This window comes from Vipera berus (genome assembly GCF_964194415.1).
Source record: "Vipera berus genome assembly, chromosome: 1".
Lineage (NCBI taxonomy): Eukaryota > Metazoa > Chordata > Lepidosauria > Squamata > Viperidae > Vipera > Vipera berus.
In genome coordinates, this window is record NC_138202.1 from 261,004,780 (window position 1) to 261,027,074 (window position 22,295).

The 22,295-nt window shown below is 38.7% G+C and overlaps 1 protein-coding gene across 4 annotated transcripts; it reads left to right on the forward strand.

The window, feature by feature from the left end:
* The first annotated feature begins 1,661 nt into the window (after window positions 1-1,661).
* On the forward strand, window positions 1,662-20,632 carry HSF2 (heat shock transcription factor 2). Of its 4 annotated transcripts, none has more exons than XR_014025818.1 (13): window positions 1,662-1,897; window positions 8,037-8,145; window positions 8,922-9,049; window positions 9,250-9,374; window positions 9,611-9,686; window positions 12,901-12,962; window positions 13,046-13,127; window positions 15,390-15,535; window positions 16,526-16,789; window positions 17,379-17,484; window positions 17,738-17,791; window positions 19,175-19,305; window positions 19,635-19,713. XR_014025818.1 is itself a non-coding variant. In XM_081322744.1 (13 exons), exons 1-13 carry the CDS (start codon window positions 1,757-1,759, stop codon window positions 20,223-20,225), a joined length of 1,659 nt encoding a protein of 552 aa, XP_081178870.1. In that variant the 5' UTR covers window positions 1,662-1,756; the 3' UTR covers window positions 20,226-20,632. The 4 variants fall into 4 exon arrangements, 3 of the variants coding, with proteins under 3 accessions (XP_081178870.1, XP_081178871.1, XP_081178872.1); XM_081322744.1 differs by lacking the exon at window positions 19,175-19,305 and adding an exon at window positions 19,945-20,632 and having other exon boundaries at window positions 19,635-19,719; XM_081322745.1 differs by lacking the exons at window positions 17,738-17,791; window positions 19,175-19,305 and adding an exon at window positions 19,945-20,632 and having other exon boundaries at window positions 19,635-19,719.
* The last annotated feature ends 1,663 nt before the right edge of the window (window positions 20,633-22,295 follow it).

The following is a 22,295-nucleotide window of genomic DNA, read 5'->3' on the forward strand; positions in this document are numbered from 1 at the left end:
TAGAATCACTAGCTCCTCTTCAGAGTAATCTCCTCAATAAAAGTGGCTTGCTATTTGTAATATGCAAAATAAATAAGAAAATGCCTGCTTTTGCTGATCTTGATCTGGTAATATAAATGACTGAGCCAGAGTTCTAAACACACATAGATATGGCATCTGCTTATGGGAAAGGGAACTCAAACATCTTTATTCAACTTTCTAATTTTTACATCACAATCTGGTGATTTCCAAATCTCTAACTAGTGTTTAGAGAAAAAAAGCTAAACAGCAAAACCAAATGCTTATGGAGTTGATATTCTCACCTTTGCTATAGATGTGTTCAAGCTCAGGCCACTTAAACTTAGTTACTTCCTGTTAATAAAAGTGGAGAGCCATTCTATACCATGAAATTTAACAATTCTGATCCTGGCTGCACAAATATTTGGCACTGTGGACCATATAGAGTCCATTTTTCAAAAAAAAAGCATCATTTTTAAGCATGAAATTTAACCCCAACTCTGATCCCGGCATACATTTTAGCATTTCGGTTGAAAAAAAATTTGGCCTCCTGGCCTACCACGTCCCTGACCACAGCATTACAAATTTTCCAAATCTTCACTGGAATACACTTAAATATTTCAGTGCTGACAGTTCACTCCTGAGTTTTACAGACAAAGGCTGAGTAGGGCCAAGAAATTAAAACACGCTTGCTCCTTGGGAGGAAAGCCATGGCAAATCTAGACAGCACACTAAAAAGCAGAGACATCACCCTGTCAACAAAAGTGCGTATAGTCAAGGCTATGGTCTTCCCAGCTGCAATGTATGGCAGTGAAAGTTGGACCATAAGAAAGGCTGAGCGCCAAAGAATTGAAGCCTTTGAACTATGGAGCTGGAGAAGACTCCTGCGAGTCCCTTGGACTGCAAGGCGATCAAACCGGTCAGTCCTAGAGGAGATCAACCCTGACTGCTCTTTAGAAGGCCAGATCCTGAAGCTAAAACTCAAATACTTTGGCCACCTAATGAGAAGGAAGGACTCACTGGAGAAGAGCCTAATGCTGGGAAAGATCGAGGGCAATAGAAGAAGGGGACGACAGAGAATGAGGTGGCTGGATGGAGTCACTGAAGCAGTAGGCGTGAGCTTAAATGGACTCCAGAAGATGGTAGAGGACAGGAAGGCCTGGAGGAACGTTGTCCATAGGGTCGCGATGGGTCGGACTCGACTTCGCAACTAACAACAACAGGTCCAATTTAGTTCCTGGGGATTAGAAAAGTATAGGATTGGACACGTAAACAGAGGAACAGCGGAATGAAAGTTAATCTTCAATTAAGCACCGGTGTGTTTTCTCCAACGCTGCTGTGGTTGCTTTCCTCTGTTGCTATGGTAACTTTTCCTCCGCAGCTCCAGTAATTAGGCAACCCCCCCCTCCCCTTTTTCAGCCGACGCGCGCGTCTCTTTCATTCTTATTAGGCGAACGCTTCTCTCATTGGCCGTCCCGGCTCTCTCTTTTGCATTCCAGTCGGTGGAAATTTCCGTCTCCCGCCGCGCCAAGCCAATGGCGAGCCCGCGAGCCCTTTACCCAATGGCAGCGAAAGCTTCTGGCTGTTGTGGTTCGTGAGGGCCGCGCACGTGGTCCCGTTATGTAAAGGCAGAGTTGAAAGCGGCTTCCCGGCCCTCGCGCGTGTGTCTCGCGAGCTTGCGCAGGCGCGACAGGCAGGAACGATCGCCGGTCCGGATTCCCTCCGCTCTGCTCCCCCCCCCTTACTCCGCGGAGCCATAATGAAGCAGCAGCAGCAGCCGGTCATGTCGGCGGGCAGCACGGGCGCCGCCGCCGCCGCCACGGCAGTCCCGGCTTTTCTAAGTAAACTTTGGGCGCTGGTGGGCGACGCACCCAGTAACCAGCTCATCACCTGGAGCCAGGTAGGCGTTCTGGAGAGGGGCCCGCCGCGAAGGGGGCGGAGGGAGGGGGAGAGAGAGAAGGGAACCGGCCTTTTCCCTTCCCTTGCTTGCCCTCCTGGAGCCTTGCTTTCGCGGCCGGGCTCCCTCTGGCCCGTACGGCGGGACAAAAGGCCCGGCAGGCGGCGCTTGTAAGAGGAAAGGGGGGCGTGATCCGGCGTGAGTCACGGTTTTTATTTTTTTTCGGGTGAAGGTTTGTCCCGAGATCACCGACGGCTATCGGATCCTGTCACCTCCCCGTGTAAACTCTCCCGCTCCGGTTCCCCGCGTCGGTCATTTCCCCGGGCCCGCCTAGCGCCCTTGTCCTTCCCGGGGACGAGGCCGTTGGGAGGCCCCAACTGTCACATGGCGTCCAAAGAGGACTACTGCAAGGCCGCCAAGGGGGAATCCTCCGAATGGAAAGCATCGTTGCAGAAGGGCCTGGACCGAGACCGGCACGGGGCACGTCTCTGGGGTCTATGCAGAACTGGAGAGAGATCCCTGGGTGCGGGAATCCTGACATGCCCGGTAGTCCTGGGTGAGGAAGCTGATCTCTTAAGCCAGGGGTCTTCAAACTTGGCCCTGTTATGACTTGTGGACTTCAACTCCCAGAATTCCTCAGCCAGGCATGCTGGCTGAGGAATTCTGGGAGTTGAAGTCCACAAGTCATAAAAGGGCCAAGTTTGAAGACCTCTGTCTTAAGCTAATCAAGCATCCCTCTTGACACCCCCTGCTCCAAATCAAGCTGCTTCTGCGAGTGAGGGATGTGCGGGTGGAATAGTCTGATTTGGGGAATATTGTACTTTCCAATAGTGTTAATTTGGTACCCAAAAGAGGATGTTGAATTTAATGTTAATTCGTTAAATTCATCAATTTAATGTTCATACTGATTGTATGCCCTGAACCTCTGGCTGAGCTATTTTATTTAAATTTATATGGCTGGCTGACATTTGAGGTAAATTATAATTTCAATAATAAAAGCCACATTACCAGCTGGACTTGCCTCTCCTCCTTGCTCATGCACCTGGGGAAATTGCCTTCAAGGTCTTTAAGATAGACCAAGAATGCAGTAATTGTCCTATCCCTATAGTTGGCCAAATTTTTTTGAACCCAAAGAACTCACTTTTATATTAGGCTATCATCGTTTCTTTCTCAAGTAGGATATAATTCTGCATTTTCAATAAGTCTCATCAGGCTGCTCAGTTTATGCTGTTTTGCTTGTTCACCAAGTCAGTTTTTCATTTTAGTTGAAAGCTTTTCTGAAGGTATTTGCCTCAAAGTTTTTGCAAGAAAAATATTTGTGTTTGAGGGGTTGTCCTTGTAATAAACAGGAACTGGAGTTTGCGCCCCACATTCCTCCATTTTTAAACTGGAACCCACCATTGATTGATTTTACCTGTGTTGATTGCACAGCCAGACAGGGCCACTCATTAAATATTTCTTGGAAGGTAAAATTTCAAAATTTACTCTTGGTAGCTAATTTTCTGTCAGTGGTTGTTGGAATTGGGAAGCAATTTACTAAAGGAGTGTTGTTTAGAACTGTACTTAGATCACTCTTGTTTTCATGGCCTATCTCAGTAATGGCGAACCTTTTAGAGACCGAGTGCCCAAATTGCAACCCAAAACCAACTTATGTATCGTTGGGTGCCTGGTGGGCATGGCCCATTGAGTGGGTGTGGCCCATTGAGTGGGTGTGGCCCATTGGGTGGGTGTGGCTGCGGTGGTAACGGCAGACTGGGTGGGACTAAAAAGTTCAATCAAGCAATTCCAACATTGCAAGATATTTTTTTTCCTATGAGAAGTTGAAATTGATTGAGCTTTTTTCTTTTTTCTTTTTTTTTGCACATGGCGGCAGAGGCCTAAAGCGAAAAGGTTTTATAAAACCCAGCTGAAGCCTTAGGACTAGGGCAGTGGCACGTGTGCTCACAGAGAGGGCTCTGTGTGCCACAGGTTCACCACCACAGGCCTATCTGATCTTTTGATTGTTAGCTACCTTAGCGCTGATGTATTTACTATTAACATTTAAATAGGTTCAGAAATAGTCAGCAAGGTCAGTTGAAGTGTCCCGATTTTGCTTCACTCTAATAAGAGTAAATGTAAATATGCATTCATACATTTTCTTACTCTAAATAAAATAGGGTCAGATATAGTAACTCTATTCCATAAGTTACAGTGGTTGAGTTCAAATGTGGTAAAGAAAATGCAAGCAAATCCAGTTAGGATTTAGTTATTGACTGCAAAAAAATTGCGGCAATAATACTGCCCCATACCTTTTTGTAAACAGATACTGTAGCTTCATCAGCTCCATGTGGGAAAACTTGTATAATATCAGTAGATTAGGTGTCATAAGTAGGGCTTATTTCAGTAGACTTTTCTGTAGATATTGGAGTATTTTCAACATATGAATGTCCTTGTCTTGGGTCTAATTTAATATGTGGAAATAGTTCATATATAGCCTAATATGGTATTAGGAGAGATAGTTGCTTCATAGATCAGTATTTGGTATCAAAATATTACAGAGAATACAATGTAACGGTTAAGTTACTATTTTGAAGAAATTGCTTACAAAAGAATTCCTAGATATTAAGGGCGAGAGAATTTATAAGTGTATCTGTACCTGTGCCAAATAATTATGTTTGAAAGTGGAGATGTTGTAATTGTTTCCTTGTTACAACTTCAAAGTTGTTTTTTTTTCCTCAAAGGAATATAAATAATATTAGAAAAAATTATGAAATTATCTTGTACCACTTTATTTCCGCTGGCATAGTGAATAAGATTTGCTTTATTACTTGTAAGGTTATGTTTGGCTCTGTACAGGTTGCAATAGGGATTGGAAACTAGGGTGATCAATTTTCATGCATATTCTTTGGATGACTAAAGCAAACATTGAGCAGATCCTAGGAGACATTCATAGTTTACATTGCCTTTATGTCATGTCCACTTGCATGTGTCTATTTTTAGCATTAATTGGATATTTTATTGTTTTTTTATTTTAATGTTGAATTTTGGATTAATCACTAGTAGGTAAAATAGGCCATTAGGTCATCTTAATGATATAAAAATAGGTCTATAAATCCTAGTCTTCTAGAATATAATTGTTTCTAAATCCCCTTTGTTGGCAGAACCCATGATACCCTGGTATATTAAATCTATATCGGTATGATTTTACATTGATGCTAGTAAGCTACATACAGTGGCAGGGCATTTCTGGTATAAAAGTAAAATGATCATCCTGTCTCGTGTCTGAAGGGGATAGAGTAATTTTGTTGTAGAATTTCTGAACTTTTTACCTTTTTTGATAATCATAATGGACATAATGATAGGCAGGTTACCTGTCATTGCTATTATGCTGATTCCTTTAGCAACCATTGTCATGTGTTTGATTTTGTTGCTGGGGCTATTAAGGATCAGAGCCACATTTAAGATTACTCTCCCCAAAATATATAATTTAGAGAAATGACCAGAAAAATCTCAAGTTAAAATACTGAATTTGGGGAAGCCATAATGTTTAGTTTGTCATTTGGGTTATATACATAATATTCAATTGTGTTATAAACCTCTTACAAAAAATTAGTTTATATACAGGCAGTCCTTGACTTATGACCTTCATTTAACATCAGTCCAGAATTATAATGGCCTCAGAAACAGTGTTTTATAGCCCATAAAGCACTTCAGCCAGCACAAAACATTGCAACGCTATTCCTGTGGTCACATGATCACAATCTGGTATTTGCAATCTCTTTGCACTTACAAGGGGGTTGCCAAGAACCCCATGATCATAGTGATAGCTATTTGCAATCTTTGCCAGCTGATCTAGAAAGGGAAGGTTGCAAGCTGCTGCTTCTTGCTAAGATAACTGCCTCCTGTCTGGCTGAAAGAGCTGCCTGCCAAGGGGAGCTGAATTCGTGAGGAAACAGCTCGAATCTTAAAGATTTTGCTTTATTTCTTCACCTTCCCATGGAGGATAGCTGACTTCTTTTGGCAGGGTGCGGAAACAGAAAGTCGAAACTTGGATATTTGGGCTGTATTCCTGTACCTTACTTGGACAGGTTTTTTTCCCACATACAGAGGGAAACTGAACTCCAGCAGGTTGCCAAAGTGGAGCTCCATTCCTGCACTCTGGCGAAGGAGTTCCATTCTGTGTGCAGAAGGAAGCCGAATTCCTTTGGTAGGCAGCTCTTTCAGCCACCCCCGAAGACGAGAGGAAGCTAAAATCTAAGCATTGAATGTAGATGCAATTTGGTAAGGAAAAGAGGGCAGGGGGGTCTCAGTTGGGTTGATGGGGGAAGGCCATCACAGAACGCAGATGAGTATCTCTGCTCAGGGCTGAAAATGCTGCTTGGATTTTGGCAGGGAGGATTTTCAGCTCCTGAGCAAAGCCTTCCTCAGGCATCTTACTGTCCGTACCCTATGACTTTGCTTAATGATCCACAACATCACTTAATCGCAACCAGGATTGCGGATGTAGAACAAAATAGTTGCATGACAACTTGCTTAGTAACTGCTTCACTCAGTGACTGAGATTCCAGTGCTAATTGTGATTGCATATAACACTATTTAAACATTTTAAAATACTATACACACTTTTGGTGGGGGAGGGGGAGTACCTTAAAGCTAGTGTTGACTCCTGACTGCCTGAACATGTCCCTGCAATTTTCTTGGCAAGGCTTTGGGATTGGTTTGCCATTGCCTGCTTCTTCCTAGAGCTGAGAGACCATGAATTGTCCAAGATCCCCCAACTAGCTTTGTGCCTAAGGCAGGAAATATATAGCAACTCTGGGCCTTCTAGTTTTTAATCTAGTACTTTAACCACTACACAAAACTGGTTCACATACACATAATAAAATCTGTGTAATTGGAAAAAATGATATTTGATAATATGCTAGAGATACTATAGCTACTATTTTAAAACAGTAGTTAAAAATAATTTATGTCACATATGCCAAGCTATGCAGTGTCAATCAAGGGCCCTGTCTGACTCTAGTTCTTGATGTGCCAAGTCTCCTACCTCTTTTTTCTTTTCTTCAGTCTTTTTATACCAAAACTTTGTCTGAGCCTTACAGTGATTCTGTCTCCTCATTTGTTATTACTTCTGCTACCCAGTGTTTCATATTCTCCTTTCTAGTCCACAAGTTAAATTTATTATTATTTCTTAACCTGCTGTTCTAGTAGATAATTTTCTTTTAGATCCTCTTGGTTCTTAATCGATTTGCTGTTCTGTTATTCTTAGCCTATTAATTAGACTGCCTTTTTGCTTAGACACCTTGTCTATATCTTTCATATCTTGATTTTATTCTCCCATTCCAAACTTAAATTTTCCTCATAGATTTATTCACTGGTATAATCCCTTTTTCCATAGAAACTAAAAACCATATTCTCTGATAGTCTGAGTTACTTATTTATTTTTATTTTTATCTCATTAGGCAATTAGTATTTCCCCAAATGAATAAGGAAGAACATCTTTCCCAGCTTGTTCCCTTATCATTACTTTGCCACCATCATTACACTTTTTCCAAGGACACATCAATAGCAAAACAATAGCAATAGCACTTAAGACTTATATACCATTTCACAGTGCTTTTACAGCCCTCTCATCAGCATATTGTCCCAACAATCTGACTCCTCATTTTACTGACCTCAGAAGAATGGAAGGCCGAGTCAAACTTGAGCTGGTGAGAATCAAACTTCTGGCAGTGAGCTGAATTAGCGTGTGATACTGCATTCTAACCAGTGCACCACCACTACTCTTAGAAGTTGAAATAATAAAAATTACATGTTTTAGAACCAACCAAATAACCTGTAACCAAAATTCCTTTTGTTAGGCAGTTCTTATATGGTCAAGCACAATATTAAACTGTTTTGTACTTTGATCTGAGTTCCTGTCATTAATGTATTCATGACTTGCCTCTTTAAGATTCTGTGTTAATCTTGTTCATAATCATTACCATTTTCAGTGAAAGCTCTCATAATTTTGATATTAACTATTTTTTAAATTCTGTTATATACACACACACACACATACATTAAAGAATGCTTCAGTGAGAAGTTAGTTGTAAATATATACAAAACATTTTTCATTTTATATAGATTCTCACCATAATTGTATGTGATTCTTTAATTTCAGAATGGCCAGAGTTTCCTGGTATTGGATGAACAAAGGTTTTCAAAAGAGATTCTTCCGAAGTATTTCAAACACAACAACATGGCAAGCTTTGTGAGGCAGCTGAATATGTGTGAGGATTTTTTAAAGTAATATTACATATTTAGATATGCACTTAAAATGTGGAATGTTTTATACTATTAATCTTGAAGTAAATTCATTTTTTGTTTTACATTATTACATTCTATAGTCATTCAAGATTAAATTTTGATCATGAACATAAACAAGTTTCTAAGGAATGTAGTTGCTATATTTTAAGAATTGCATTTGCTGAAATTTTCAATGCCCAGTGTTCTAGGTCCTCTGAAACACTAAAACCCAAGAAGGATAGTTAATATTTTTTCATGCTTTGTGTCATTATTGAATATTATAGTTCAGGGTTATGAAAAGACTTAACTGTTGTAATATGTCCTTAAGCATCAGTTAGCAGAACTATTTTTTCACAAATATATTGAGAATAAAATTCCATGGTATTGATAATAAGTATCACCTGAAAGGTTAGGTTTTGCTCAGTTGTAGCAGGGCCAATTTATGTCCCAATTTTCGGAAGGAAATCTTGTTTATATATAGTATTTTTTATACATATCAAGTGGTATAGTAACAACACTGTTGCATTTGCAATTGCCCCATCCTTCCCAGAAAAACAGCATTATCTGTGAAGCTAGAAGGGGAAGTAAGTGATCAGGTACTGCTTCCTATGTTAATTTTTTTGTCTTATATATTAGCAAAACTGTTTACATGAGAATTGCAATGTTTGTTACATTGTTTAAGTATGGAAATCTTCACTTTGTTTGAATGAAGCCTTTGAATATTCCTCTTGATTTTTACATTGTGGGTGTAATTTTTCAGATGGTTTCCGTAAAGTGGTCCATGTGGATTCTGGTATTGTTAAATTGGAAAGAGATGGTCCTGTTGAGTTCCAACATCCCTATTTCAAACAAGGACGGGAAGACTTATTGGAACATATTAAAAGAAAGGTTAGTGAAAAGTTTTATAGAACTTTGAACACCTTTTGCTGAAATTCACCTATATTATGCATATCTCACAGGCATCATAGTATTTTGGAATTCATTTCCAAAACAAATTTCAATTTCCATTATCACAGAAGACCTATTTCAAGCTGTTATCAACTTGTATATTATTACTCATTTGCATCTGGAATGTTTTTTTTAAACAGGTTTCTTCCTCGAAGCCTGAAGAAAATAAAATTCGCCAAGAAGATCTGTCTAAAATTATAAGCAGCGCTCAGAAGGTTCAAATTAAACAAGAAACTATTGAGTCCAGACTTTCTGCATTGAAGAAGTAAATACACGTTAGTCAATATGATATCACTTTATTGTTTATCAAAACTGGAAAAACTGGCCTTTTAATATCAAATGTTTTAATGTGAAAATTTCTATAACTAAAAATTATGTCTCATCTCAATAGAATTATCTGTGTCATACTAGTGATTTTTAATATTGTTTTTCAGGATACATTTCTAATATTCATATGCAAACATTTTAATCTTTGCCCTAACTATAAATGTCTTGAAACAGAGAGAATGAATCACTTTGGCGGGAGGTAGCAGAATTGAGAGCAAAACATCTGCAGCAGCAACAAGTTATTCGGAAGGTAATTATCTTAATTTTTCTCAGATTCATTTTCATATATAATCTATGTGAAGGGAAAAAATGGCTTTAGTGAATATAATACAAATTAACAGATTAAATACTTTTTACTGACAGCAATTGGAGAGTAAAAATTCCTGCAAAATCAGAATCTTAAAAATATATTAATTGGTTCCTACAAATTAACTCAAATGTTGTAAATGATTAGTTCTTTGGGGGAAAAGACGTAAGAAAAATAAAATTATGGGGGTAGGGGTAAAATACAGCCTCACTCATTATCTTTGGACTGATTGGGTTGCATTCATTTTGTTCTTTGTCAAGATAGTAAGTTCTTAAGCACTATCCCAAAAGCTCTGAAAGATTCTCCAGAATAAAACAGCAGATATGGAATGTGTGTGGAAAAGTCATATTCCTTATTACTTCAGCAGAAGTCTTTTTATATAATATTTGATGCTTTAGGCTACATTGTAATGTAGGAATTCTTTCAAGTATCTTCATATTGGCTATCCATCACTTATTCTCATTGCAGAAACCTTAGCTCAAGTTATTGATGCAAGTGCTTTATTTATGAATGTTGGTGTTACTAAGAAAATATGTACACAGCACAATAAAAAAAACAATATAGAAAAAAATGTTCCTTCCTTGCTCTGAGGGGCAAAATTTACCTCGCTATCTGGAGATTTTTCCTAGCAGCCTCATGTACATGTCAAACAACAGGGACAAGAGAAGCTGACAAGGGAACATCCATGGAACCAGCCTTTACTCCCCACTGCCGTTGACTGGAACTGCTTGTTTTGGAAGGAGTGGAACCACTGTAAAACAGTGACTGGAATCCCCAACAATAGTAGGCAGTCTAGAAAGTTCCTAAGAGGCCAAGACAACTGTGTCAAAGGTGATCTACCAAAATGACCAGTCCCATTTCTAGAATTGATTAAAAAGATCCATATAATCTATATAATCTGTTAAATCTAGAGCATTCTGCATCTGGAACCATATTGCCTTCTCAACAACTTCCCTTAAAGGGGAAGATTAGAAACAGGACAATATTTGCCTAATATAGGTAGGTAGTCCTCGACTTACAACAGTTCATTTAGTCACTTCAAAATTGCAACGGCACCAAAAAAAGTGATTTATGACCATTTTTCTCCCCTGTGCAGCATCCCCATGATCATGTGATCAAAATTCAGATGCTTGGCAACTGGTTTATGTTTATGACCGTTGCTGTGTCCTAAGATCATGTGATCACCTTTTGCGACCTGACAAGCAAAGTCAATGGGGAAACTAGATTCACTTAACAACTAAGTTACTAACTTATCAATTGCAGTGATTCACTTAACAACTGTAGTGAGAAAAGTCGTAAAATGGGCAACGTCTCACTTAACAACACAAATTTTGGGCTCAATTGTCCTAAATTGAGGACTACTTGTATTGCTTACTTTAGGGAAAGTTTCTTTCGAAGGGAGTGCACCAATATTTCTTTAGAGGTATCAAGGAACCACAGAGGTGTTGACAGCTTCATGAACCAGCTATTCTCACATGTCCAAGCCATCTGAAGCATCTAGGAATGACTTCTCTTTTGTTTTTGTGCAACCTGATAAACAATTTGTTCTCTTATGCACAAGAAACTTAATTTCCAATGTAAATTAACAAATTCTGTTAAGTTCAGACTTATTTCCATAGAGGTATGTAGTTTTGTTTTATTTATTACAGTGGGAGAGTTTAACCAAGTGGATTTGAAAACTACCCTGCCACCTTTCCATCAATATGTGGACTTTGCAACCAGAGGGGACAATACACTGCATCTTGCTTATTCCAACATCAAGAAGGCTTTCAAAGCTATCCTCCACCCTCACCTGGGCCCCTCTGACCATCTCTCAGTGCTGCTTATTCCAGCATATAAACCTTTATTAGTCAGAGTGAAACCTACAGTAAAGCAGGTCAGTGTTTGGACAGAGGGAGCTATAGAAGCATTACAAGACTGCTTTGAGTGCACAGATTGGGGCATGTTTAAGGAAGCAGCTACTGATAACCAACATACAAATGTTGAGGAGCGTGCCATCACGGTGTCTGCATATATCCAAAAGTGCATAGAAGATGTCTGTGTCCTGAAAATCTTTGCTGTGAGGGCAAATGAAAAACTCTGGCTGACTTACGAGGTCCGCAAGATGCTGAAAGCACCGAATGTGGCTTTGAAATCTGGTGACATGCTGGCACTTAGAACAGCCAGAGCAAATCTGAGAAATGCCATTAAAGTTGCAAAGCAAGCCCATTGCCAGAAAATTCAGAACTTTTTTCAGGACCCAACAAACACCAGGCGAATGTGGCAAGGAATCAAGGCCATTACGGATTACAAGGTGACTCCATCAAGATTCAAGGACGTTACAGACTTCCTAAACAAACTGAATGCATTTTTTGGTAGATTTGAGGTATCAAATTGCACTCCTGCTAGGAAAGCTGTGCCCCATCCTGATGAGCAAGTGCTAAGCTTTGATGTCACCTCTGTCCAGAAGACACTGCAGAAAGTTAACATTCAGAAAGCAGCAGGCTCAGATAACATCCCTGGATGTGTCCTTAGGGAATGCGCAGATGAGCTGGCTTGTGTTCTCACAGGTATTTTCAATCTCATTGCAGCAGCCAGTGGTTGCATCGTGTTTTAAGACGCTATCATCTTGCCAGTGCCAAAAAAGTCCACAATTACAGGCCTCAATGATTACCATCCGGTTGCACTGACATCCACCATTATGAAATGCTTTGAGAAGCTGATAAAGGACATTATTGTATCTAGCCTCCCACCAGCATTTGACCCACTTCAGTTTGCCTACCGACCAAATCACTCTACGGAAGATGCTATTTCTAATGTTCTCCATCTGAGCTTGAAGCACTTAAAGGAAAGAAATACATGCGTTTGTTGTTTGTCGACTTCAGTTCGGCGTTTAACACAATCATTCCGCAGCATCTAGTAGAGAAACTAGATTTCTAGTTTATTTATTTATTTGTTATGTATATGTAGGGGTGTGGGTCTGTCCATATGTTGTATATTAGTATGTTTAAGTGTGTGTCAAGGATGTGTTTCACTTTGAGCACGGCCAACTAAATTTCATTTTTTGATGTGTGCCTTTGTGCCCACAGTAAAAAAATGACAATAAAGGTTATCTTATCTTAACTATCTTATCTTATTTGAGCTTGAAATGCACTAAAGCATTGGTTTTTTTCTGCAGATTGTGCAGTTCATTGTTACTCTCGTTCAAAATAATCAGCTTGTGAGTCTGAAACGCAAACGGTAAGCTCATTTTTTAAAATTCTGGGATTTTTTTTTTAAATGTAGCTTTTAGAACTGCATTAACATTTTTTTTTCTGATTTAGCCCACTGCTTCTGAATAATAATGGGGCTCCAAAGTCTAACTTATTTCAGCAGATTGTCAAAGACTCATCAGAAAACAAACATGTGAGTTAATTTTAAAACATATTTAAAAAATAAAACAGTAAATAGTTATCTACCTTAGGGGAGCTATCTTATTATGGATGTTTGAGATACAGGTGAAAAGCAGTTTAAATGAAGTTTTTGTTTTATTATGAGGAGATTAGTGATTGCAGTTATAAACAGATTAACAACTATTTTCATTGTGGCTGTAGACTACAGATTACAGATAGTCCTCAACTTATAACAGTTCATTTAGTGATCATTTGAAGTTACAATGGCACTGAAAAAATGTAATTTATGGCAATTTTTCACACTTATGACCGTTACAGCATCCCCATGGTCACATAATCAAAATTCAGACACTTAGCAACTGACTCATATTTGCGATTTAGTTGCAGTGTTCTGAGGCCGTGTGATCATATATATTTGTGACCTTCTGATAAGCAAAGCCAATGGGGAAGCCACATTCACTCAATAACTGTGTTACTAACTTAACAACTGCAGTGATTCACTTAACTGTGGCAGGAAAGGTCATAAAATGGGGCAAAATCACTTAACAAAAGGTCTCACCTAGCAACAGAAATTTTGGGCTCAGTTGTGGTCATAAGTCAAGGACCACCTGTATGTAGAATCAAAGTTGTGCAAATTCAAATCACTTTGCACAGGTCTACTTTTTCTACCCTGATGTTCTACATTCTCCCTTAAATTGGGTCTTAAACTTTGAGCATTTTCTCTTTTTTTTTCCAAGATGCAGGAAATAAGAGGGCATCACCATCCCATGGTTTTATCAGTAGGAATGGTTTCTACTGGAATAAACTTGCCTGTATGCTATCCATTGCATTTCTTTTCTATGACCATGTCATTTTTTAGTAAACATGGCTGGTCTATGTTTGGGCCCATTACTATGTTTTTAAGAGAATAACATATTTATTTCCTCTGTTGAATATAACAACCCTCCTTCCACTATAATGACTTCAGTTACAAAGACTAAATAATGGTTTATATTAAACCAAACTATACAATTCAATGCAAGTAGAAAGAAAATGATAAAGATCATGAGGTTAATTATTCTTGTGTTTGTGGCATATTTGCATTTCCCTAACTAAGATTTTTCGTTTCTTTGTGGGTTGCATAGTATCTTTAAATTATTAGGTTAAAAATTATTTTTTTTGTAGTTTAAAAGACAAAAAGGCAGTTTTATATCTAATAAAATGTTAGTTAAATTCCAGTAATCAAAATTTCACCATCTTTACAAAATAGAATTATTGATAGACTTTAGTTAATTTTGATGGTTGCAGCATCTTCAGGACAATAGGCAGAAACCTTAGAATAGACTCTTAAAGTAATGGCTTAGAATATTAAGAGACTGAAGCCTTGTTTTAACCTGGAATCCCACTCTTAGAGTTTCATAATTGATGTCACTCAGATGTGAAAAAAGATTGATCACTGCTCCTTGCATACTGAGTTGTAAATAGGATTGTAGCTGGATGATGGAAGAGAAAAAAGACAGAAAGAATCATCCCATGAAGGCTTAAATTGATGTCTCCAGGACAGAAGTGAGAACTACTAATAAATACCATTCGAAATATTTTTCATTGATGGCTGAGATTAGGTGCAAGTGTGTTCATTTCTTTCCCCTAAATGAACTAAGAACCTCTGAGATACAATACAATAAAAGTAATCCTCAACTTACAACAGTTGAGCCCAAAATTTCTGTTGCTAAGTGAGACATTCGTTAAGTGAGTTTTGCCCCGTTTTATGATCTTGCTTGCCACAGTTATTAAGTGAATCACTGCACTTGTTAAGTTAGTAACACAATTGTTAAGTGAATCTGATTTCCCCATTGACTTTGCTTATCAAAAGGTCTTGAAAAGTGGATCATATAACCCCTTACACTGCAACCATTATAAATATGTGTCAGTTGCCAAGCGCCTGAATTTTTTTCACGGGACCATGGGGATGCTCAACATTCCTAAGTGTGAAAAACGGTCAGAAGTGACATTTTTTCAGAACCATTGTGACTTTGATCAATCATTAAATGAACTAGTTTGAGTTGTACTTCTTTTATTTACATTATTACTCTTAAATTATTTAAGAATGATTATCCTGTTAGAAATCATATTTTAATTCCATAGCTGTGGTGTTTGAACTAATGATTTATAAATCCATTTCATTCTGAATGTACTACTTTTAATTGCTACTTACTCACTTTAAAGATATTTCTATCCTTATTCCTGTTTTATCTTTAATATGCAATTAACGTTATTACCGCTTGTAAATGGACAGGTTTCACATAACAGGAGTGATGGTTTAAAGCAAAGAGAACAACTGTCAGATGACATTATTATTTATGACATCACTGATGATAGTGGAGATGAAGAAAAGGCACCTGTTACTCCAGAAACCAGTGAAGATACTGTTTCAGATTCCAAGTAAGAAACATCTATGTATGGTATAAACATAACTGTAATCTTGGGCAAGGGACGCGGTGGCTCAGTGGGTTAGGACGCTGAGCTTGTCGATCGGAAGGTCGGCAGTTTGGCGGGTCGAATCCCGAGTGCCGCGTAACAGAGTGAGCGCCTGTTACTCGTCCCAGCTTCTGCCAACCTAGCAGTTCGAAAGCACGTAAAAATGCAAGTAGAAAAATAGGGACCGCTACGGTGGGAAGGTAACAGCGTTCCGTGCGCCTTTGGCGTCTAGTCATGCCGGCCACATGACCACGGAGATGTCCTCGGACAAGCGCTGGCTCTTCGGCTTTGAAACGGAGATGAGCTCCAGCCCCTAGAGTCGGAAACGACTAGCACGCATGTGCGGGGGAACCTTTACCTTTACCTTAATCTTGGGCAATCCTGCATTGATGCCTGCAGTTTTTACTTCTATATATAAGTTAGAAGAATCTCAACATTTTCTTTGAAATAGAAATGCTTAGATCTGGCAAGACCTGATTCAGACTGCATCAGCCATTACTACTAGTAGCAAATAACTAAAGTAAAAGTATTAATAATCCTGGCTTGCTTTGCAGAGCTAACTTAAAGCTGCCGGTTTTGTGTTTGGGGTTTTATTTTTGAAGCAAAAGTTCTAAATGCCTAATAAATGTAGTGTTGCAGACACTTTGTGGATTTCGTGAAATGGATTGTGATTTTTTTTAAAGTCTATGCAATATACTCTATACAATATACATTAAAATGTCACATTGTTCAGTTTTAGAAAAATGTGCATGTGGAATGTGTGGAATTTGGTTGTGTAAATTTCTAGTCTCCCTTCTGTTACCTCCCCAAAATGTGTTGAAGTTCTAATTATTCAAAGGGAAATACAGAAACAGAAATGCTGTCTGAGCAAAGCTGAGGAAGACAATAGTTTGACTTCCAATCAAATTACAGAAGAAACACTTTCTTTTCGCTAATCTTACATTTTCATTGCAGCTATAGTCCTGACATTGTAATAGTAGAAGATGATAATGAGGATGAATATACACCTATAATTCAAGAAAATACAAACGCTGAACCAGTTGGTATTTCCTGTGATGAATCAATGAGTCCTTCCTCAGATGGTGCAAACCCATTAATGTCTAGTGCTGTTCAGTTAAACAACCAATCGAGTTTAACGTCAGAAGATCCAGTGTCAATGATGGATTCTATTCTTAGTGAAAATGGAGTGATCTCACAAAATATCAACCTTCTTGGAAAGTGAGCCAAACTTTCTTACGTTCCTTTTAATTTTAAAGTTTATGCACCATCTTATTTTCTTCCTCTTTTAAAATTGCACATACATTTTACATTGTGCATATATTTCAAATATGCTGATTATGTGTTTTCCTGTTTGGAACTGGCTAAATTCAAGAGATTCCAATGTGCTTACTATAGAATATTGAATTTTGAATTCAGTAGTTTTAGAATAATTGGGTACTTATTTGAATTCACAATAACAAATGTACTCTTAAGTCTTTAAATTCTTAAATAATTAGGTTTTTCTGTTAAATCAATTTCCATGGGCAATGTGTATCTCCATTCTTGATAAATATTAAGGATCACTTACAGATGAATTTCAGATAGCCCGGGTGGTTGTGTCCAGGGCAATTGTGGTTATATGCTGCTGCCCTTGGGTTTTATACTTTGTACCAGCTGATATTCTGGAATCTGTAGAGAAAAATACTCAAGCATTTTTACATTATATGAAAAAGAGTATATTTTTCTTGATTTTATTTTAGAAGTCCAAAGTGGCAAGCAGGGAATAAGTTACTGCTCAAAAAGCTAGAGTGTCTTCTTTTTCCTTTAGGGTGGAACTCCTGGATTACCTTGAGAGCATTGATTGCAGTTTAGAGGACTTTCAGGCTATGCTGTCAGGACGGCAGTTCAGCATAGATCCGGATCTTCTGGTGGATGTAAATATTTGCTGCTTTTTTGTTTCAATTTTATAAAACTCGTTTTTTTCTTTTAAAATATTTCATCAAGGTACTATATTAATGCCAACTGCAAAGTTTAACGTTTCGGAGAAAACAAAAAAAACCCGTTCTCAAATTTTCTAAAGAATATTTTTAATGTAGACATTTTCATAAAACATTGGTGTGATTTAAAAATAGCCAATTTTATTATTTAGAATCTTCGTTTTAAAATGTGACATTTTGTTTTGTTCAGCTTTTTTCAAGTTCTGTACAGATGAACCCTACAAGTCATTTCAGTAGTACAAAAGTAAGTTTACATTAGCACATCAGTGAAATGTGTTACAACATCACATGTTTGTATTTTTAAAAGTCTGAATTTTAGCAAGGTCGTAATTTAAGACTACTACTGTTTGTTTCAATTGCCATGCTTTCTAGTACTGATCTGAGTTTCTTTTTACATTGCTTACTAGATTCCATGTTCTGTGTCTTATCTAGTACATCCGTATAGGAATGTGCTACAATTTCATAGCAATGCTTCTAGAACTATCAAAACAGCAGTGTTTGTAAAATGGGAAAATTATTTTGGTTTGAACCTGCAACAAGATTTTGTATTCCAGAAGTATTGTTAAAACAGTTTCAGGAAACTCGGTTTGCAATACTGAAACCTTGAATGTGGTTGTCATTTCAAGCTTCAGATGAAACAAAATCTGGATAGGAAAATTGGGCAGAGTCCATCTCCTTGCACCTTCCTTTAGCTGTTCCCAAACATGCACATGCCACCAGCCTGCCTTCTCCCCCCCCCACCTTTTTTTCAGGATCTTTTTTTCTTTTCCCTCCCTTCAGCCACGGCATATTCCACTGATTGATCTAAGCCTCATAACCTCCCAATAACTCTCCTTTTCTCCCTGTCTCGTCTTATCTGCTGACATCTTGGCCTTTTCTGTCCTCAGTCCTTTAAACTATTTTTGTCCATATCAAAACAGCTCCATTTTGTTCCCTGGATATACCAAAATATACCAAATATGTATGTTTTTGGTTCAGGACCAAACCTTCCAAAACAAATTGTTCTGTGCACCAAATGTTTTGCACATCCTAATGTAAAGTATTTATCTGGTAGGAATAAAATTACAATTTGTATATTATGGTATTAATGTCCCCAGTCTCTTTTTCATGCACGTAGAGGAAATACAGATGAAGGTTTCTACAATTCCAAAAAAATATTTCTTGGTACATGGCAAAATATTAGTTTGTCATTGTTTTTTTAATGTTCTTATTGTTTATTCTAATTAGAGCATGTCACATATTTTTAAATACTGCTGCAGAATACAGATAGTCCTTTGTTAATTACAGTAATTGGGACTGAATTTTCCATAGCTAAGCAATGCAGTCATAAAGCAGACAGCTTAGCTATGGTGGTCCTGGTGGTCCCTTTGTCTTCATTAAATGAGAATCATGGCCTTTTAAGGAAGGATCTCCTTGCAACTTTCTCGTGGCTTCCAACTAATAAAGTCAATGGCAGGCTAGCAGGGCAGCGTGCAACTAAGTAACTGCTATGGCCAAACATTAATACACCTTGGCCAGGGGGAAGCGGGGCTACCGCCAGGGGCCAAAGAGCCCACATGTTCCCTTACACTGTCCTGCCCTCGCCATCTCAAATTCACTTTTGCTGTCTTCTTCCTCCCCTCACAAGGCAGATGCTGGCTATATGTGACTTCAGGAAGGCTGCATGCGGCCTTGAGAAGAAGGCATCACGTGGCCAGCACCTGCCTCACAAAGGGCCAGACCGGCACACCTCATCAGCAGTGAAGGAAGATGGCAAAGGTTAGCTGGGAGCAGCAGAACGAAGGGAGGAGGGGCGGTGAAGTGTAGGGCAGGTAAAAGGGTAGAAATGGGGGGGGGGAGATAGGTGGGTTTGGGGAAATTGCAATGCACCCTGCAGTTATAAATGCAGGCAGGTTACGAAGGACCTAGATTTTGATCGTGCCCCTGCAACACCCATAACTTCAAGGACCAGCTGAAAGTGCCATTTGTCCAGTGACATTGTAACTGGTCATAGAACAAATGGTTATTAAGTTGAGGGCTACGTGTATTTTACTTTGAAAGTCTCTTTTCTCTAGTATAACATTTTCTTCATTTCATCTTTTACGCAGGTGGAAACAAAGGAAATTGAAACTATGAAAAGTCATAGTCCTCAACAAGACTCACCAAATGTGCCCAATTCAAACCCTAAAACAGGTGACTGAGGTTTCATACTGTAAAGTTGTTTGCTTGTCCAGTATTCAGAGTTTATGGAAATTATTTTTAGATAGGAACAAAATGCAATTAATGCATACTGGTAACCTTCTACACAGTATGTTGAACATGTTTTTTTTTCCACTTTCATTTTGTAAAAATACAAAAATGGTTTTTCTGTCTGTTTAAAATAATGACTTTGGTTTGATTTATTTTCTTCTACTATAGATAAACAACTCGTTCAATATACTGCTTTCCCTCTCCTCGCATTGTTTGATGGTAACCCAAGCACAGCAACAGAGAGTACACAAGAAACCACATCTTCTGTAGATAAATCAATAGAAGTGGACGAACTCCTTGAAACCAGTCTGGATCCTCAACCAACCCAAAGTAAACTCGTTCGTCTGGAACCTCTGACAGAAGCAGAAGCCAGTGAAGCTACATTATTTTATTTGTGTGAACTTGCGCCTGTGCCAATGGACACTGATATGCCGCTGTTGAGCAACTAACCCAATATGTTTAAGACAAACTATTTATTTAGATTGTGTTTGGGGGGTGGGGTCTAACTTTTGTAAACATTTTGTCAAAGCAGCTAATGGGGACTTAAAAAGATTCTATTGCTTCTACAAAATCAGAGCAGTTTAAATATTTACAGAAACCATCAACAGTTCATTCACACTAATTCATTATATTCTGGTGCCATTGTACTTTGAAGTACCAGCTATCTTCTGAATACATATAATCAGATGCTCTGTATTAACCACTGTGGTATCTCATGTTCACTTTTGGTCCTAATGTATGACTGACACAAATTTGTTTTTGATGTTTTGATGGAGGTCATAGATTTCCAAGTTCTATTCATTACTTTTTTTTATTTTTACAACCTTGTTTAAATAAAACTGTTAGGGGGACCAGACCTTTATGTAATGTGTCACTTAACTTCAAATCTTATTTCAGCACTACATATTTCAGGGATGCTAGAATGTTGCATACAGAAGAAAGATTGGGAAAAGAGAATGACACTAGCTCCCAGACTGGGGTTAATCTTTTCCACAGAAAAGTGTTTTGCATGAAGATACTTCTGGTTGTGGGATAGAGGGATCAACCTAGGCTAAAAAATTAGTTGGGTTTTAACTTCAACTATACAAATATCCGGGTCCTAATAAGTGAAAGCCATTTCTTAGTGGATCATCTTCCCTTTTCTAAAAACCCTGCTGTTGGAAAGTTGGAAAAAAGTTTCCAGGTATGTGCTGGAAAACAGTCTTTATCTGAACATCTGTTTGTAAATGCAAGACTATATATAGGCAGTAGCTTCAGTTTGTGTGTGTTTAAATAAATTTTAAAAAGTGGAGACGCATAGCTTTGAAATATATGCGTATAAAGGACAATTGAGTGGATGTCATACTAGGTATTTGGCACACTTTGCTCCAAACAAATTATGTATGCGGTTGGGACAGTTGTGCTTCTGTTAGCCAGAATGGGCAATCAATGCAATTGAGTTATTGTGCCCCTTCTTCCAATGACAGTGAATGTCCACCTTTTAATAAAAGCTCTAGTTACACTGTTAAACTATTTAGGAAGATTGTGAGTAGAGCTATAGGGAGTGCAGAATTATTAGGCAAATGAGTATTTTGACCACATCATCCTCTTTATGCATGTTGTCTTACTCCAAGCTGTATAGGCTCGAAAGCCTACTACCAATTAAGCATATTAGGTGATGTGCATCTCTGTAATGAGAAGGGGTGTGGTCTAATGACATCAACACCCTGTATCAGGTGTGCATAATTATTAGGCAACTTCCTTTCCTTTGGCAAAATGGGTCAAAAGAAGGACTTGACAGGCTCAGAAAAGTCAAAAATAGTGAGATATCTTGCAGAGGGATGCAGCACTCTTAAAATTGTAAAGCTTCTGAAGCGTGATCATCGAACAATCAAGCGTTTCATTCAAAATAGTCAACAGGGTCGCAAGAAGCGTGTGGAGAAACCAAGGCGCAAAATAACTGCCCATGAACTGAGAAAAGTCAAGCGTGCAGCTGCCAAGATGCCACTTGCCACCAGTTTGGCCATATTTCAGAGCTGCAACATCACTGGAGTGCCCAAAAGCACAAGGTGTGCAATACTCAGAGACATGGCCAAGGTAAGAAAGGCTGAAAGACGACCACCACTGAACAAGACACACAAGCTGAAACGTCAAGACTGGGCCAAGAAATATCTCAAGACTGATTTTTCTAAGGTTTTATGGACTGATGAAATGAGAGTGAGTCTTGATGGGCCAGATGGATGGGCCCGTGGCTGGATTGGTAAAGGGCAGAGAGCTCCAGTCCGACTCAGACGCCAGCAAGGTGGAGGTGGAGTACTGGTTTGGGCTGGTATCATCAAAGATGAGCTTGTGGGGCCTTTTCGGGTTGAGGATGGAGTCAAGCTCAACTCCCAGTCCTACTGCCAGTTTCTGGAAGACACCTTCTTCAAGCAGTGGTACAGGAAGAAGTCTGCATCCTTCAAGAAAAACATGATTTTCATGCAGGACAATGCTCCATCACACGCGTCCAAGTACTCCACAGCGTGGCTGGCAAGAAAGGG

Excerpts from the sequence above, each read along its gene's own strand:
- HSF2 (XM_081322744.1), top strand. The coding sequence starts at position 1,757 with ATGAAGCAGCAGCAGCAGCCGGTCATGTCGGCGGGCAGCACGGGCGCC. Across the intron at positions 8,146-8,921 it reads TGTGAGGCAGCTGAATATGT|ATGGTTTCCGTAAAGTGGTC; the intron begins GTGAGGATTTTT and ends GTAATTTTTCAG. Across the intron at positions 15,536-16,525 it reads GATACTGTTTCAGATTCCAA|CTATAGTCCTGACATTGTAA; the intron begins GTAAGAAACATC and ends TTTTCATTGCAG.